The 14,759-nt window shown below is 58.9% G+C and overlaps 1 protein-coding gene and 1 long non-coding RNA gene across 9 annotated transcripts; both read left to right on the top strand.

Moving 5' to 3' along the window:
* The first annotated feature begins 291 nt into the window (after positions 1-291).
* On the top strand, positions 292-4,782 carry LOC145716132 (uncharacterized). The gene is made up of 2 exons (XR_014138564.1): positions 292-736; positions 3,581-4,782. It is a non-coding gene; the product is annotated as an uncharacterized LOC145716132 (long non-coding RNA).
* A 2,056-nt stretch (positions 4,783-6,838) lies between these two features.
* SLC39A13 (solute carrier family 39 member 13) lies at positions 6,839-14,406 on the top strand. 8 transcript variants are annotated; one of them, XM_031024644.2, is made up of 10 exons: positions 6,839-6,977; positions 8,406-8,714; positions 10,321-10,434; positions 10,717-10,856; positions 11,244-11,348; positions 11,469-11,558; positions 12,323-12,373; positions 12,681-12,809; positions 12,984-13,083; positions 13,177-14,406. In XM_031024644.2, the coding sequence occupies exons 2-9, from the start codon at positions 8,414-8,416 to the stop codon at positions 13,044-13,046; spliced, it is 993 nt and encodes a 330-aa protein (XP_030880504.1). In that variant the 5' UTR covers positions 6,839-6,977; positions 8,406-8,413; the 3' UTR covers positions 13,047-13,083; positions 13,177-14,406. The 8 variants fall into 8 exon arrangements, with proteins under 8 accessions (XP_030880504.1, XP_081654239.1, XP_081654241.1 ...); XM_081798113.1 differs by having other exon boundaries at positions 12,681-12,813; positions 12,956-13,083; XM_031024646.2 differs by having other exon boundaries at positions 6,840-6,977; positions 10,732-10,856.
* Positions 14,407-14,759: the final 353 nt, after the last annotated feature.

Genomic DNA, 14,759 nt, shown 5'->3' with positions numbered 1-14,759 from the left:
GCCGAAAGCAGACGCTTATCGACTGAGCCACCCAGGCGCCCCTTGTAGTCTTTTTCTTAAAGACTCAAATTGTATAAGCATCGGGCTCTACGAAACCTAGCTGTCCCCGGGATGGGGACAGTGGAAAGCGTTCCATCCTCCTCTGCACTTGCATTGTGTGACCTCAGGTGAGACCCTCGCTTTCCCATCTGTGCAAGGAGGATGAAGCCTGGCGTCAGGCGGGTACAGCAGGACCAATGAGAAGGGCTCGGGGTACCCATCCTTTACAAAAGGCTCAAATCCTCCGAGGGCTTTTACCAGCCTGCACTTGTTCCGTCTCCAACAGCCCGGGGGAATAAGTGGAGCCTCCTACCCCCACTTTCCAGCTGAGATCACGGAGGCTGGGAACTGAAGGCGCAGGCCGGAGCCCCTCCTTCCCTCCCCCGCTTCCCCGGGATCTCCACCCAGGATGCCGAGCCCGGCGTGGGGGGAGTGGGGAACAGAGGGTGCGGAGATGGCGCGGCGGAGGCAGGGGGAGGAGGCGGCGTCCCGCACTGTCTCACCGCAGGACCGACCTCGGCGCTTATCTGCTCGCGCAGCTTCCGCCCCCCCAGCCCAGCCCCCCGCCGCAGGCCGGGCCCCCGCCCCCGCCTCCGGAGCGCCGGCCAGAGGGCCCCTCCCCGGGCGCCCGCCCCCAGGGAGCGCCGAGCTGCCGCGGGCCGCTGCCCGGCGGAGCGGAGAGGGGCCCGGCCCCCAGGTGAGGAGCCGGAAGTGATCAATAACTCCGGCGCGGGGGGGAAGCGGGGGCACCGGCGCGGGGCGGCCTCCCGCCCCCAGCCCGCCGCCCCGGGCCGCCCCTGCCGAAGCCGGGAGGGAGGCTGCGAGGGGAGAGGAGCGGGGTCCCCGAAAGCCCCGGGAGCAGGAGGAGCGGCGGGGTGGGTCTACGCGGGGTTCTGAGGGACACGAGACCCCCCCCCCAAACACACGCACGCGCGCGCGCGCACTAGCAGCGCCCATGGGCGTCCCTGGCACAGATGTGGGAGGGAAGAGAGAAGTGGAGACACCTTGGAGAAAGTGAAAAGCCAGCCACAAAATCGGGAGGAGACGCCCGCCACGTGCAGCCGGCAAAGGTTAAGCATCAAAAAATACATAAAGAACTCTTGCAAGTCCATGGGGGGCGGGGTGGGGGGGGTACAAAAAAAGAAACAAGGAATCCGGCAGAAAAATTGATAAAAGACATGAGCGGGCATTTTTAAGAAGAGGGAGCACACGTGTTCAGTGAATATCTGAGAGATGCTCAAGCTCACTGGTGTGGAAGGAACCACAAAGACGGACCAGGGTGGGATGCTCTTTGACACCACTGGGAGGGCAAAAATGAACAAGCTGGACAGCACCACGTGTTGGACAAGAGGTAGAGCTGCTCAATCTCCAGGGCATTGCTAGTCAGCAGCTCTGTAACCACTAGAGAAAACAATCTGGCCTTATCTTATAAAGTGGAGGCCCAGCCTATCTCCACACCCCCACCTCCCAGGCGTAAAATCAAGAGAGACCTTGGCAGGTGCTCCAAGAGACCCGGGCAAGAACGTTCAAAACTGCTCAGTTCTTAATAGCAGAAGTCTTGAAATAGCCCAAAAGTCCACCAACAAGAGAGTGGGTAAATAAAATACAGTGGATTCATCCACAGCGGCACGTGGTTCAGCAGTTAAGCAAGCAAATGAACCAATTTCACATAATAACATGAATGAATCTTAGTGCCATACTGTTGAGTGAAAAAGCCAGTCCCAGAAAACAAATACTTGCCCTTCCTGTGAAGTTCAAAACCAAGCCAAAACATATCTCTACAAATAGCAATGTTGGTTCCTTCCTTTTAATACTTTTGTTATTAGGAGATGACAGAAGACATAAGAGTAAGTCTGAGAAATTATGAGAACCGGTAAAAAAAAAAAAAAAAAGTAGTTGATGTACCAGGCATCAAAGGAACACATAAAAATAATTTGCCTTCCTATAGGCTATCAATAAATCATCCAGAATGTAATGGGAATTATCCTATTCAAAATATCTGCAAAAATGTAAGATACTTTAAAGTAAACTTATTAACAATTATGCAGGTCCTATATGAAAACAATTGTAAAACTCACTGAATAATGTAAAAGAGAACCTTATAACAACTTTTATTTTCCTTAGTCTTAAAAAGAGCCAAATGGTGCCTGGGTGAGTGGAGCATGCGACTCTTGATCTTGGGGTTGTGAGTTCAAACTCCACATTGGATGTAGAGATTACTTAAAAATAAAATCTTTAAAAATCAATCAATCAATAAGCCAAATCAAACAATATTGTCCAGGCATACAGGTATATGAGAAAACTCCTCATTAAAAAAGAAAAAACCTGGGCGCCTGGATGGCTCAGTCGTTAAGCGTCTGCCTTCAGCTCAGGTCGTGATCCCAGGGTCCTGGGATCGAGCCCCGCATCGGGCTCCCTGCTCAGTGGGAAGCCTGCTTCTCCCTCTCCCACTCCCCCTGCTTGTGTTCCCTCTCTCGCTGTGTCTCTCTCTGTCAAATAAATAAATTAAATCTTTAAAAAAAAAAAACCAAAAACCTGATCATGGCAAAATTCAGGTTCCCCCAAGAAGGAGGCAGGGAGATGGAATGCGGAAGGGGTGACAAGGAAGAAAATACCTCAATAAACACATAAAGTAAAAGAGGGCCCTGCAAAGGCCCAAATGACCGTGCATAATACAGAAGTATCTGCATTTGCGCTCCTGAAGGGGAAAGAAAGACATTAAATTCATTTGGACAGATTTTTATTCAGGGTATAGGCAAAAGCTTGTCTTTCCTTCCAGAAGCCCACAAGACGGGGGTGGGGGGCAAAGGGGGGGATGCCTGTGCATGCAGGAGATGGGGCTAAGAACCCCAAAGGCACACAACACTGAGGGCCTTCAGCCTGGACAGATCCAGAAAGCTTCAGGAGGGAGGGGCAGCCTTTTAAACGTGCTGGATTTCAGTCAATAGATGGCAGAAGGGGAAGAACATGCCAGGCCTGCCAGGGGATGGGAAGGGGCTTATAAAGAGGATTATAAAGGCAGAGAGGCCAGGGGCACCTGGGTGGCTTAGTTGGTTAAGCGACTGCCTTCAGCTCAGGTCATGATCCTGGAGTCCTGGGATCGAGTCCCACATCGAGTCCCACATCGGGCTCTCGGCTCAGCGGGGAGCCTGCTTCTCCCTCTGACCCTCTCCCTTCTCATTCTCTTTCTCACTCTCTCTCTCAAATAAATAAATAAAATCTTTAAAAAAAGAAAGAGAGAAAAGTTAAAAAAAATAGTAATAAAGGCAGAGAGGCCAGACAGAAAGTAGTGAGGCTTGGTTGCCCATGGGCTGCCCAGGAAGGGTGGCTAGGGGAAAGGGGTGGTGCTATGGAGTTGCTGGGGGATCATCTGGCCAGGGCTCAGGATCTGGGGGAGAAAACACTCCAGAAACTCAGTAGGAAGCTGAGGCTACTCTAGGAAGAATGACTTGAGAGAGGGTTAAGGTCAGGGGTTCCCCAGGGGCAGGTTTGGTGTGGAGATGTGGAGCCCGAGTCCACTGTAAGAACAGCCTCATTTCAGCTGTGACCTTGGACAAGGTGATCGCAGCCCTGAGCTTCAGATGCCTTTCTACAGAGGTTGCTGCTGGCCCATGGACCCCACGGAAAGCCCTGAGAAAGAGAAGTCCACACTCTGGAAGCCCAGAAACTGTGCATCAACCCCCAGCCTAGAGCATCCAGCACTGCACAGCCAGAGGAGGGGGAGGGTCGTCGTAACATTGACAATTCCAGGCCATGGTGGTCTTGCAGCCACCGCCTTGTCAGCAGGCCCGGGCCCAGGGGCAGTCCTACCTTCAGGAAATAGAGGTCTGAGACCTGGTTGCTGAAAAAGCCCCCACTAAAGATACCAGAGCCGGGAAGAATGTGTGAAAGTCAGACGCAGTGAAGTCAGAGAAATGGGTCTGCAGTCCCCCAAGTCAGACGCCTCAGAGCTACTCAGATCCAAGCACTCTCTAGGCTCATCTGCCCTGCTAAAGTTCTTCTGTCCAGTGCCTCAACCCAGAATGTCCCTGTGGCCTCCCAACCAATTGGTAAATGTGTTGGAAAATGCTCATCTGTGCTCAGCAAGGAGAGGGGTGAGGTTGGTCCCTGTCTTGTGTCTCTAATGTATCTGTTCATTGCTGTAACATTTTCTTTCCCTTTTTTTTTAGAGGAGGGGGAGGGACAGAGGGAGAGGGAAAGAGAGCATCCTAAGCAGGCTCCACACCCAGCACAGAGCCCCATGCAGGACTCGATCTCATGACCCTGAGATCATGACCTGAGCCGAAATCAAGAGTCTGACGCACAACCAACTGAGCGATCCAGGTGCCCCTGTAACATTTTCTTTATACCCATGTATTCACACATGTCAATGATGATAATATCTAACCCTGAAGTAGAACTTCTCATGTGCCAGGCATAGTTCTAAGTGCTCTGCGTATATTCATTCATTTACTCCTCACAACAATCTGATACAGTAATCCATTTTACAGATGAGGAAACTGAGGCATTTTACAGATGAGGAAACTTCCGTCAAGCATTTTGTTTAAAGAGTTTATTTATTTATTTGTTTATTTGAGAGTGTGTGTGTACTCGTATGTTCACATAAGCAGGGGGAGGAGCAGAGGGAGAGGGAGAAGGAGGGAGAAAAAATCTGAAGCTGACTCTTCGCTGAGCATGGAGCCCAATGTGGGGCTCAGTCTCACAACCCTGAGATCATGACCTGAGCCGAAACCCAGTCAGACACTCAACCGACTGAGCCACCCAGGGGCCCCCCTTTTGTCATTATTTTAAAATAGTAGATCGGGGCCCCTGGGTGGCTCAGTCGGTTGGGCGTCTGCCTTTAGCTTGGGTCATGATTTCAGGGTCCTGAGATCGAGCCCTGCATCAGGCTCTCTGCTCTGCAGGGAGCCTGCTTCTCCTGCTCTCTGTCTGCCCCTTTGCCTACTTGTGCTCTCTCTGTCAAATAAATAAATAAAATCTTTTTAAAAAATAATAGATTATCTCTGAAACAAATAATACATTATATGTTAATAAAAAATATTTTTAAAAAATAGATCATATTCAATAAATCATTTCTGCATCTTTCTTTTCTCATTCATCTCTACCTGGAATCCCCTGGCAGATCTAATGCACTGTTGTCAACAGCCACACATCAGACCACCCACCATGTCCTTCCACCTGGTCCTCCCTGCTCGCGGTCCTCTTCTAGAGCCCCCCAACGTGCTCTGTTTCTTGACTCCATTAGGGAATCTGACGGTGGAAATTTCAGGCCAGATGAGAGGAAAGGACAGTGAGAAGGCAGCAAGTGACATTTCAGGCTGGGTCTTGCCTACCTTCCTGCAGGTGGCCCGCAGCCCTCAGCCCCCAGAGGCAGGAATGCTGACTGTGTTATTGTGAAATCATTTGTATATTGTGAAGTGCTTTGCATAGGATGGAGAGATTTGCATACAGGGTGGGGGGGGGTGGCATCTTTGAGATCCCAGAGCAGCATCCACGATTGTCTTCCTCCCTTTGCAAAGAAACCAACCCAGGGCTTCCACTTCAGAACTCAGGGACAGGCCCAGGAGAGCGTTCTGGCCGACCTATGGGCCCGGTGTGCTGAGGCAGACAAGAGGCTTTCAGAGGAAAGTTGATCCCATCTGGAAGGAGCTGGGGGGGGTCTAAGAAGGGCAGACATTGGAGTGTGAAGTGGAAACAGGGCACCAGGTGCAGTGTGTGAGAGCCCAGTGTGCCCTCAGAGACCCCAGCAGGCAAGAGCCACACAGGACAGTTGAAGGGAGCTACCACGGGAGACACAGGAGGGTCAGAGGCTTGGAGACCCCCATCCCGAGGCGATCTCTGCCCGAGCCCCCACATGCCCCATCCTGAATATTACACAGTCTTGCCTGATTCCCAGAGAGAAAGACTCCCACCCCCTAGAAGTGACAGGTGCTTTCACATGCTCTGGGTTCAGGGACACCCAGATGCAAACCTGGCTCTGTCATCTGTGCCATGTGTGGCCCTGGGCTAACAGTACACACCTCAGTGGAATCAAAGGACTCAGCGAGACAGTGCAAATGGAGGGAAGGGCACGTAGTAGTGTCCAGTAAATAATGCTATTGCTTGCTGCCCCAGGCTGGGGTCAGGCCTAGCTTCCTCCTGGAGAGGGAAGCACAAGCGACAGCTCCCCCAGGTTTGGGGTTCCGAGCAGCAGTATCAAGACACCATGCATTGGACCCCAAAGGGTTACAAGCCCTGGAGACAAAGGCCTGAGGTTCCCAGTGAAAAACCAAAGCATAAAAATAATTCGATGAGTAAGAATAAAATTCCCTCTTCTGAGGTTCCCGGGGCCAGGCCCCTCCCTGCGGCAGGCACTTCCCCTTTCCCTTGTTCATGGAGGAGCCAGGCCGCTTTGACTCAGAGCTGGAGCGCCCGAGCCAGGAACCCACCCGACCCCGGCCGGGCTCCCGGCGGCGCCTGCTGGCAACCGAGCGCGCCCCCGTGCGGCCTCGGGCGGAACTGCGGCCCGAGAGAGGAAGCGGCGGCCAGACCCGCAAGCCCAGCCACCCAGCGGCTCGCGGTCCCTGTGGGGCCGCCGCCCCCGCCCTCCCCAGCGGGGCTGAGCGCCTTGCCCCTGGGGCTCCCACTTCCGCCCGGCCCGCCCCGCCGGCCCCCCCCCCCCGCCCGCGCCGTCCGCCCGGGCGGAAGTGCGCCGGCCTCCCGGGTCCCCCACGGCCGCGAGGCGGAAGCGCGCCGCGACCGCCGCTCCCCCCCCGGCCCCGCGGCGCGCCGCGCGTCGGGTTCCGGACAGGTCCCGTGTGACGTGGCCGCGCGCCGGGGGCGGCTCTGGGCTGGGGGGCCGGGAGGCCGAGCCGGGCGGGGCAGACCCGGGGCGGGGCGCGGCGCCGCTGCTGGATGGCCGGGGCAGCCCGCAGCGCCGCCGCCGCCGCCGCTGCACGGTGAGTGACCGCCCGACCCTCGGGGGCCCTGCCAGCCCCGGGCTAGGCCCGGGCTTCTGGCCCCCCTTCTGGCCCAGAGCCGGGCAGTTCGACTTCCTTGGGCTTCTCTTCTCCCCTGTCGCCCCGCACGTCGCTGCCCATCGCTCCCTCGCTTTCCTCCTCCGCGTCCGTCTCCCACCCTCTCTGGCTCTCTCGCTCCTGACTTTGTCTTGCTTTCTCCTTTCCCTCTCCTCTCTCACTCTCCGTACCCCGTTCCCCTCTCCCCAGACCGCGGTCCCCGCACCTCTGCGTCTCCCGCCTTGGCCTCCCAAGTCTGGCCTGGCCCAGTCCTGCCTTTGGTCCCCAGGGAGCCCCGGCGGGGTTCGTCAGGGTCTCCCGTAAAGGCCCGGAGCTCCTGGACGCGGGCATCTTTTCCACCCTCCCACCTGCATCAGGGGGTGAGGAAACTGAGGCAGGGACATCGCTGGCTCAAGGTCACGGCCAGATGAGGCAGGGCAGACCGCATTTAAAGCTCACGCCCGAGTTTCCAGATTGAACTTCTCTGTTGGTTGACTCACATCCATGTCCTGTGATCCAGCGTCTGGGAACCTTCCTTCCGGGGGTGTCCCAGGCTGCCTGCAGTATAAGGAGGGCTTTCCCGTGCCTCCTCCATTGCCAGGCACGGCCACCGGCCTTAGTGAGCTCCTCATTGTCACAGCCAGTGAGGGAGGCAGTTCTTCTCTCATCCCACAGACGAGGAAACCGAGGCCCAGAGAGGGGCTTCGGGGACTTGCCCGCATTCCAAACGCTGTAGGTGCAGAGCACAGAGTTCGGGGCCGGTCTCCAAAGCCTGTGCTCTGCACATCCGTGAGGCAGCTCCCGACTGAAGGATCCTTCTCTGCAGTTCCACCTCCTGTCTGTCTCCGCGCCCTGGGGACGGGGGGCTCACTGCCGAGGAAGAAGCTCTGATGGTTCTGCCCTAGCTCCGCTGCCTGCTTTCCGCACCTGCACCATCAGGTGTTGCCCATCAGGCCAGACAGTGGCCACCTCAGTCCCCGGGGTGTCCTCGCTGGAGCACATCCTGGCCGCAGAGCCTCTCCTGGCAGCTGGAGACACCCGACTGGGCTGGGCCTGCCGGTGGCTGAAGGGAACCCAGCCAGCGCCTCACCCCGTCATTAGGGAAAGTTTAGCTCCAGGCAGACATGCTGACACACGGTCTGGAGCAGGCTCGGGAGGAAAAAATGTGTGGTCCTCGGGAGTGGGGTGTGGAATGGTAGAGCCCCTTTGCTCTGTGCACCCATCACTGGGGTCCTCAGAGGCCCAGGGCAAGGCCGGCGGGAGAGCGGATGCCATGGCCGCTCGTCTGGGGGGAGGGTTAGGATGCCACGTTTGCTAAGCAGGTGTGCGGCCAAGGGTGGCAGCTCACGTAAGAGGCTTTGTGTTTTTCAGCACGTGGCATGCCTGGATGTCCCTGTCCTGGCTGTGGCATGGCGGGCCAAAGGCTCCTCTTCTTCACTGCGCTTGTCCTAGAGCTCCTGGGAGGGGCTGGGGGTTCCCAGCCGGCCCTCCGGAGCCGGGGGCCCGCAGCTGCCTGTCGCCTGGACAACAAGGAAAGCGAATCCTGGGGGGCCCTGCTGAGCGGAGAGAGGCTGGACACCTGGATCTGCTCCCTCCTGGGCTCACTCATGGTGGGGCTCAGCGGAGTCTTCCCACTGCTCGTGATCCCCCTGGAGATGGGGACCATGCTGCGCTCAGAAGGTAGGTGACCCTCCCCTGGCGCCCGGGGCCCTGGGAGAGTGGGGTCCCACGTCTGTCTGGGGTGGAGGGCAGGGACGGAACACATAACTTCTCACCCTGTGAGACCAGGGTGCGCCAGGCTCATTTGTTCGTTCACGTGTGCATTTGTTTATTCTGAAAGAATAAAAGCCAGCAAACATTGACTGAGAAACTATATTGTGGTTGGAAACGTGGGTGCCAGGCCGCTTGGGTTCCACGCCTGGCTCTGCCACTCACCAGCTGGTGGCCTGGGGCAAGTTACTTAACTTTAGGCTCCGAGCCTAAATACTAGGGATAGTACTAGTATCTGCCTCGGAAGTGCTGCTGTGAAGAGGAGAGCAGCTCAAACGGGCGGAGCACTCAGAAGGGGGCCTGGGGCCGGGAGCGGGGGGTGGCCACCGCCATGTGCTAGCCGGCCGAGCGCTGCCCCACCCTCAGTGCAGAAAAGCCCCCCCACCCAGGGCCCCTGGGTCAGCCGGGGCGGAGGCTCCCCTTTGGCGCCGCACACGCAGCTGTGCACTGTCGACGCACGGATGACACGTCATAACTTGTAATGAAAACTACAGAAGACTGGGTGGGTAGCTGCTGAAAGTGCAGGTGCCTGCTGCCCGTCCCCGGAGTGCGCCGTCGCAGGCCTGGCCCCGGGCTCCAGGAATCTGTTCGGAATGCGTGCTCCAGGCCTTTCTGCCGCCTGCGGGGCCCGGGAACTCTTCGTCCAGCAGATGGTTATGAGCACATCTGTGGTCCACGCCGGGCTGAGGGCTGGCGCCACAGCTGCGAAGAGAGCCCTCGTGGGGCCCTGCTGCCTTGGCCTGTGCAGCATCTCGCCCCTCTTGGAGTGCCCCTGCGAGGTCAGCCTCAGGGGGACTGGGGTTTTTAGCTCCATTTCACAAATGGGGAAACAAAGGCACAGAGGAGTTCTTTGACCAGGCTGAGGTCACAGAGCCTGGAAGCGGCAGCTTCCCCTGGGATCCCACCTGACCCCCCCCCCCCCCCCAGCCAAGCGGCCTCTGCCCTCTGGGCCTGTTTCTCTATCAAACCAAGCGTTTGGAGACAGTCTTCGGGCACTTCCAACTCTCGATGCTGCAAGTCTGCAAAAGTCCTCAAATCTCTGCCACTTTTCTGAGAGTAACAGTGACTGAGAAGAGAGAAATTCCCACTTAAAGAGCGCTTGCTATGTGTATTGTCATTTAATTCCCACAAGGTTCCTATCAGATAACAATCATCCCCGGTTTACAGATGGGGAAACTGAGTCCCAGAAGTAACCTGCCCAGGGTCACCAGCTGGTGGGTTGGGGAGCTGGGACCCGTTGGGCTCCCACGCCCTGTCTCTTAACCATGAAGCCGTAGTGGTTCCACAGTCGTCCAGTGGGTCGTGATGTATTTCCTGCTGATCACCCAGGCAGGGCTTGGCCTGGGCAGGGGGGGGGACGATCCAGGAAGGGCAGCAGGCCAAATCCAGCCTTCTGGAGGCTTGCAGTCTGGTTGGAAAAACGCAGCGCCCAGCAAGCTGGGTGGGGCAGCGGTCTGGCCGGGGGCTCTGATAGGCCAGCCCCCAAGCCCCGCATCTCCGCATCTCTGTCCTGTAGCTGGGGCCCGCCGCCTGAAGCAGCTGCTCAGCTTTGCCCTGGGGGGACTTTTGGGCAATGTGTTTCTCCACCTGCTGCCCGAGGCATGGGCCTACACATGCAGTGCCAGCCCTGGTGAGTGAGGCCACAGTCGGGGGGCTGGAGGGCAGAGGGAGCTGGTGCCCATGCCCAAGGTTTGCCTAGGCCTTGCCTGCTCTGCCAGAATGACTGGGAGAGGGGATCTGGGCATCTGGCAGGGAACTCGTCCTGCTTCAGCACCCTGGCCCCTGGGGCAGTCCCTGAGGCCCAGCTTCCCCACCAGCCAGTCCAGTCCCGCTTCGCCTGTCACTGCCCCTGACGAGGTCCCATTCCAAATGGTCCCCGCTTCTGTGGCCCTGGCTTGGCCTGGCCTGTCAGTGCTGCCCCCTGCAGGTGGTGAGGGGCAGAGCCTGCAGCAGCAACAGCAGCTGGGACTGTGGGTCATTGCTGGCTTCCTCATTTTTCTGGCGTTGGAGAAGATGTTGCAGGACAGCAAGGAGAAGGAGGGGACCAGCCAGGTGAGCCCCAAGCCCCGGGGCCTGGACAGGTCAGCCTCTGTGATGTGGTGCCAGGGCCTGGTGGTGCAGGTTCTGAGTTGAGCCCCGAAAAGAGGGTCTCTTGGCCATTCTCTCGGGGCTCTGGGAGGCTGGGCCAGCTGGGAAGATCTGGGGAGTGACGACGTGGGCCCCTGCTGTGGCTTGTTCTCTTAGACTGGGAGTGACAGCGGCGTGGAAGGTGGTCAGTGGAGCCTGCGGGCACACAGCTGACTGAGCAGCAGAGAAGTCTAGCTAGACCAAAGGGCTGTTCCTGCCTCTGTGTCTCCATCTCTCACTCCCCTCCCATGTCTACCCTGGCCGAGTGGGGGAACATCTAATGTTCCCTCTCCCTCCTTCTCCTGGCCCTAGGCCCCCAGCAAAGACCCCGCTGCTGCTGCCGCGCTCAGTGGAGGCCACTATCTGGCCCAGCCGGCTGCAGAGCCCGGCGTGAGTGCTGTGGTCCAGACCATCAAAGTGAGTGGCTCACTCAGGGCCCCCTCCTCCTGCAGCTGTCCGCCCCCCCACCCCCCAACTGGCAGGCCCAGCCAAACCCTGCCCGCCTGGCTCAGCCTGGCTTCCTCTCCCCTCACGCAGGTCAGTGGCTATCTCAACCTGCTGGCCAACACCATAGACAACTTCACACACGGGCTGGCTGTAGCTGCCAGCTTCCTTGTGAGCAAGAAGGTGAGTGGGGGGTTGGGCCAGGTGGGCCCCAGGCCTTTCTGGAGGGAGTGATGGTGCCTGTGTTGACCAGTTGGCTCTGCCTCCAAAATAGGTCTCCAGTCTGTGCACTTCCCACTCTCTCCATCACCAACACCCTCATCCGAGCCCTGAGGGCTCCTGCACATGGCCGCCTTTTGTCCTAGCCACTGGTCTGTTCTTACTGCGAACACTCCTTGTTGGGATTGCATACCTCTGCCAGGCTGCTAGGCTTGGGCCCTGCCCACTTCTAGATGCTTCTCACCCACTTCTTCCCTCGGCCCTCTCTGACATTAGTGGTCTGCCTACTCTTGAGCTGGCCGAGCTCTTTCCCCTCTCCTGGCCTCCACCACACACTATTCTATCTGCCTGGAATGTTCTTCCTCCCACTCTTTGAAATCCTGGCTCCTTATCCTTCAGGCCTCAGCTGACATGCACTTCCCCAAAGAGGCCTCTGCTGGCCCCTCATCTAAATGAGGCCCCTGTCATTCATGCCCATGCCACCCGGTCCATCTCTTCCCCCACAGCACCTGTCATTGTGTAATCTTGTGGTTCTTTGTGTGTTCATTCAGTTCTCGCCTCCCTCTCCAGACTGTTAGCTCTGTGAAGACAGGTTCCTTGTCTGCTATATTTCTAGTAGCCACATGGCGTCCAGCCAGAGCACTCAGCAGAGTAAATATTTGTAAACTGAGTGGACAAGGGGGTGCCTGGCCCTTGGCCCAGAACCCCACAGACTCCCTTCCCTGCAGATTGGGCTCCTGACCACCATGGCCATCCTTCTGCATGAGATCCCCCACGAGGTGTGTGCCAGAGGGTTTCCATGGCAGCAGTGTGGGTGTGGGACTTCGGAGAGGGATTTGGGGTGGGAAGCCCAGAAGCAGCAGGCTTGGGGACGAGGCTTTGGAGGCCTGGAGCTGCTCGGCCCACCAGGCTGCGGCCACCATCTCAGCTGTGCTCCAGCCTCCGGGTGGGGGTGGGGGTGAATGGGGTCCCAGCCTCGGCGGTGCGGCCTGGGGGGCCCAGCAGCAGGGCCAGTGCAGGGGGCTCGGTGTGCAAGTCCGTAGCCGTCCCCTGGGGACCAGAGTGATCATCTGGACCTCCCCTCAGGTGGGCGACTTTGCCATCCTGCTCCGGGCCGGCTTTGACCGATGGAGCGCAGCCAAGCTGCAGCTCTCGACGGCGCTGGGGGGCCTGCTGGGCGCCTGCTTCGCCATCTGTACGCAGTCCCCCAAGGGAGTAGGTACGGGCGTGGTGGGTGGTGGTGGTCCGCGGAGGGGCCCCAGCCAGAGGGCACAGCTGCCCTGGCCCGTGTCCCGGCCAGGATCTGCCCCAAGTGTCCCCTGTGGGAGCGGGTGCTGCACATGGCTCGCCTGGGCCCCCAGCCGGTCGGGACTTCTGCTCCCACTGCAGAGGAGACCGTGGCCTGGATCCTGCCCTTCACCTCTGGCGGCTTCCTCTACATCGCCCTGGTGAACGTGCTGCCCGACCTCCTGGAGGAAGATGACCCATGGTGAGTGCCCGTCACCATCGCCCCCGGGGGGGTGGGCTTCTGGGCTCTGGCCCGCCCTCAGCGCCTCCCTGAGCCCGGCCCCTCCCCCCACAGGCACTCCCTGCAGCAAGTCCTACTGCTCTGCACAGGCATCGTGGTGATGGTGCTCTTCTCGCTCTTTGCGGGGTGACCGCCCCTGACGGCCCCCCCACCGCCCCCCAGCAATAAGAGACTCGGATTCAGTCTGTGACCGTGTGTGAGGCACAGGGCGAGTGCCTGAGAGCGCCCCTCTGACCAGATTAGAGGACGGGGTGTGTGTGTGTGTGTGTGTGTGTGTGTGTGTGCGCGCACAGAGGTACGCGTGAGACCGACACTGTGATCGTGCGCTGGGCCCAGGGCCCGATGCCTGCACCCAGCCACGCTGTGGTCTTGTCTCCTTACCCCCGCCATCCGGCACTTCCCGCGGCGAGCACTGAGGAATAGCAGCCCTGCTCCCAAGCGGAGGCCTCTCCCACCAAGCACACAGGGGGAGTGAGAAGAGCCCCAGGAGCCCAGGGCTTCGGGGAGCCCAAAGCTGTCTCCCTCTGGGGCCTTGGGGTTCCTGGCCTTCTGCTCAGGCACCAAGCCCCGGGCAGCCTGAGCGCTGAGGCTGGGGAGCCTTCTCTGCTGTGTCCGTTGTCCTGGCCCTTCCTTTGTCAGTTCTAAGGCCAAAGAAAGGAGAGGCAGGTGCTCGCGTAGCCCCTCGCCACCGCACTCAGCACTGACAGTCCCACCCAGCCCGGGATGGAGCCGGGGGTGCTTCCCAAGACCTTCTCCTCGTGGCTGCCAGCCCTGGGCCAGCTCCTGTGCCCCCAGGAAATGCTCCCTGGCAGCGCCTGCAGCTTTTGCCACCTCCCGCTGCCAAGCAGCAGCCTGCAGGGCGGTGAGCGGCCCTGGGCCAGAGAGGCCTGCTGGTCCAGCTCAGGGACGCTCACGCCGGTCCAGGCGGAGATACCCTGGAGGCAGGAACAGTGGGCTGTGGCCGCCCCTCCCTGCCCAGGCCCTTTTTCCTGTCCCACCGTGGCCGAGGGTAGGTTGGGGGGTGGTGAGGGCTCCGCCTTGTCGGCATGCAGGAATGTGCTCTGGGAGAACGCTGAAGCCCTAATCCCCGGCTATTTCCCTTGGCGGACACCCAGGCACTGAGCTGGCCCGCTCCACAGCCAGGCTCAGCCCTGCTGCTCGACCACGGACGTTCTGAGAAGCGGCCGCCAAGAGGGTCTGAATGGGTTTACAGCAGTTGTGCTGTGGTTCCGTTTCTTTCTGTAAATAACTATAGATAAGATATGAATAAATATTATATACAAACTGGCTGCCTCTCTCCTGTACACCACAGTCCATGGTCAAGCCGGGCTTTCCTGGACGCCCCTTGCTCCAGCCAGGCTGGTGGCTTTGTGCCCCCCCCGCCCCAGGTCAGCGGGCCACCCTGCCCACCTCGGCATCCCCAGCCCCGCTCCAGCTCTTCTGCTTCGTGCCCCTCTCTGAACGGTTACCCTCGCAGCGTTTCTCAGGACAGGGCACAGCCGTTCACGCTCTGCCTGGCCTGTTGGCTCTGGAGCCCAAAGCCGCAAGCCTGGCACCGCGCCGCTGTAGCCGACAGCACCCCCAGGGTGGCTGTCCTCGTTTTATGGACCTAAGAGCCAGGGGCTTCTCCCCAGCCT

The sequence above is a fragment of the Leptonychotes weddellii genome, chromosome 11 (genome assembly GCF_054177405.1).
Source record: "Leptonychotes weddellii isolate Sample4059 chromosome 11, ASM5417740v2, whole genome shotgun sequence".
Lineage (NCBI taxonomy): Eukaryota > Metazoa > Chordata > Mammalia > Carnivora > Phocidae > Leptonychotes > Leptonychotes weddellii.
Note: the sequence above shows the minus strand (reverse complement) of the source record. Positions and strands in the feature narration are given on the sequence as shown.

Bases quoted from the DNA above. Each gene is read 5' to 3' on its own strand.
- SLC39A13 (XM_031024641.2), top strand. From the start codon at position 8,414: ATGCCTGGATGTCCCTGTCCTGGCTGTGGCATGGCGGGCCAAAGGCTC. The intron at 10,435-10,716 runs GTGAGTGAGGCC...CTGGCCTGTCAG, and splicing joins CACATGCAGTGCCAGCCCTG to TGCTGCCCCCTGCAGGTGGT. The intron at 10,857-11,243 runs GTGAGCCCCAAG...TCCTGGCCCTAG, and splicing joins AGAAGGAGGGGACCAGCCAG to GCCCCCAGCAAAGACCCCGC.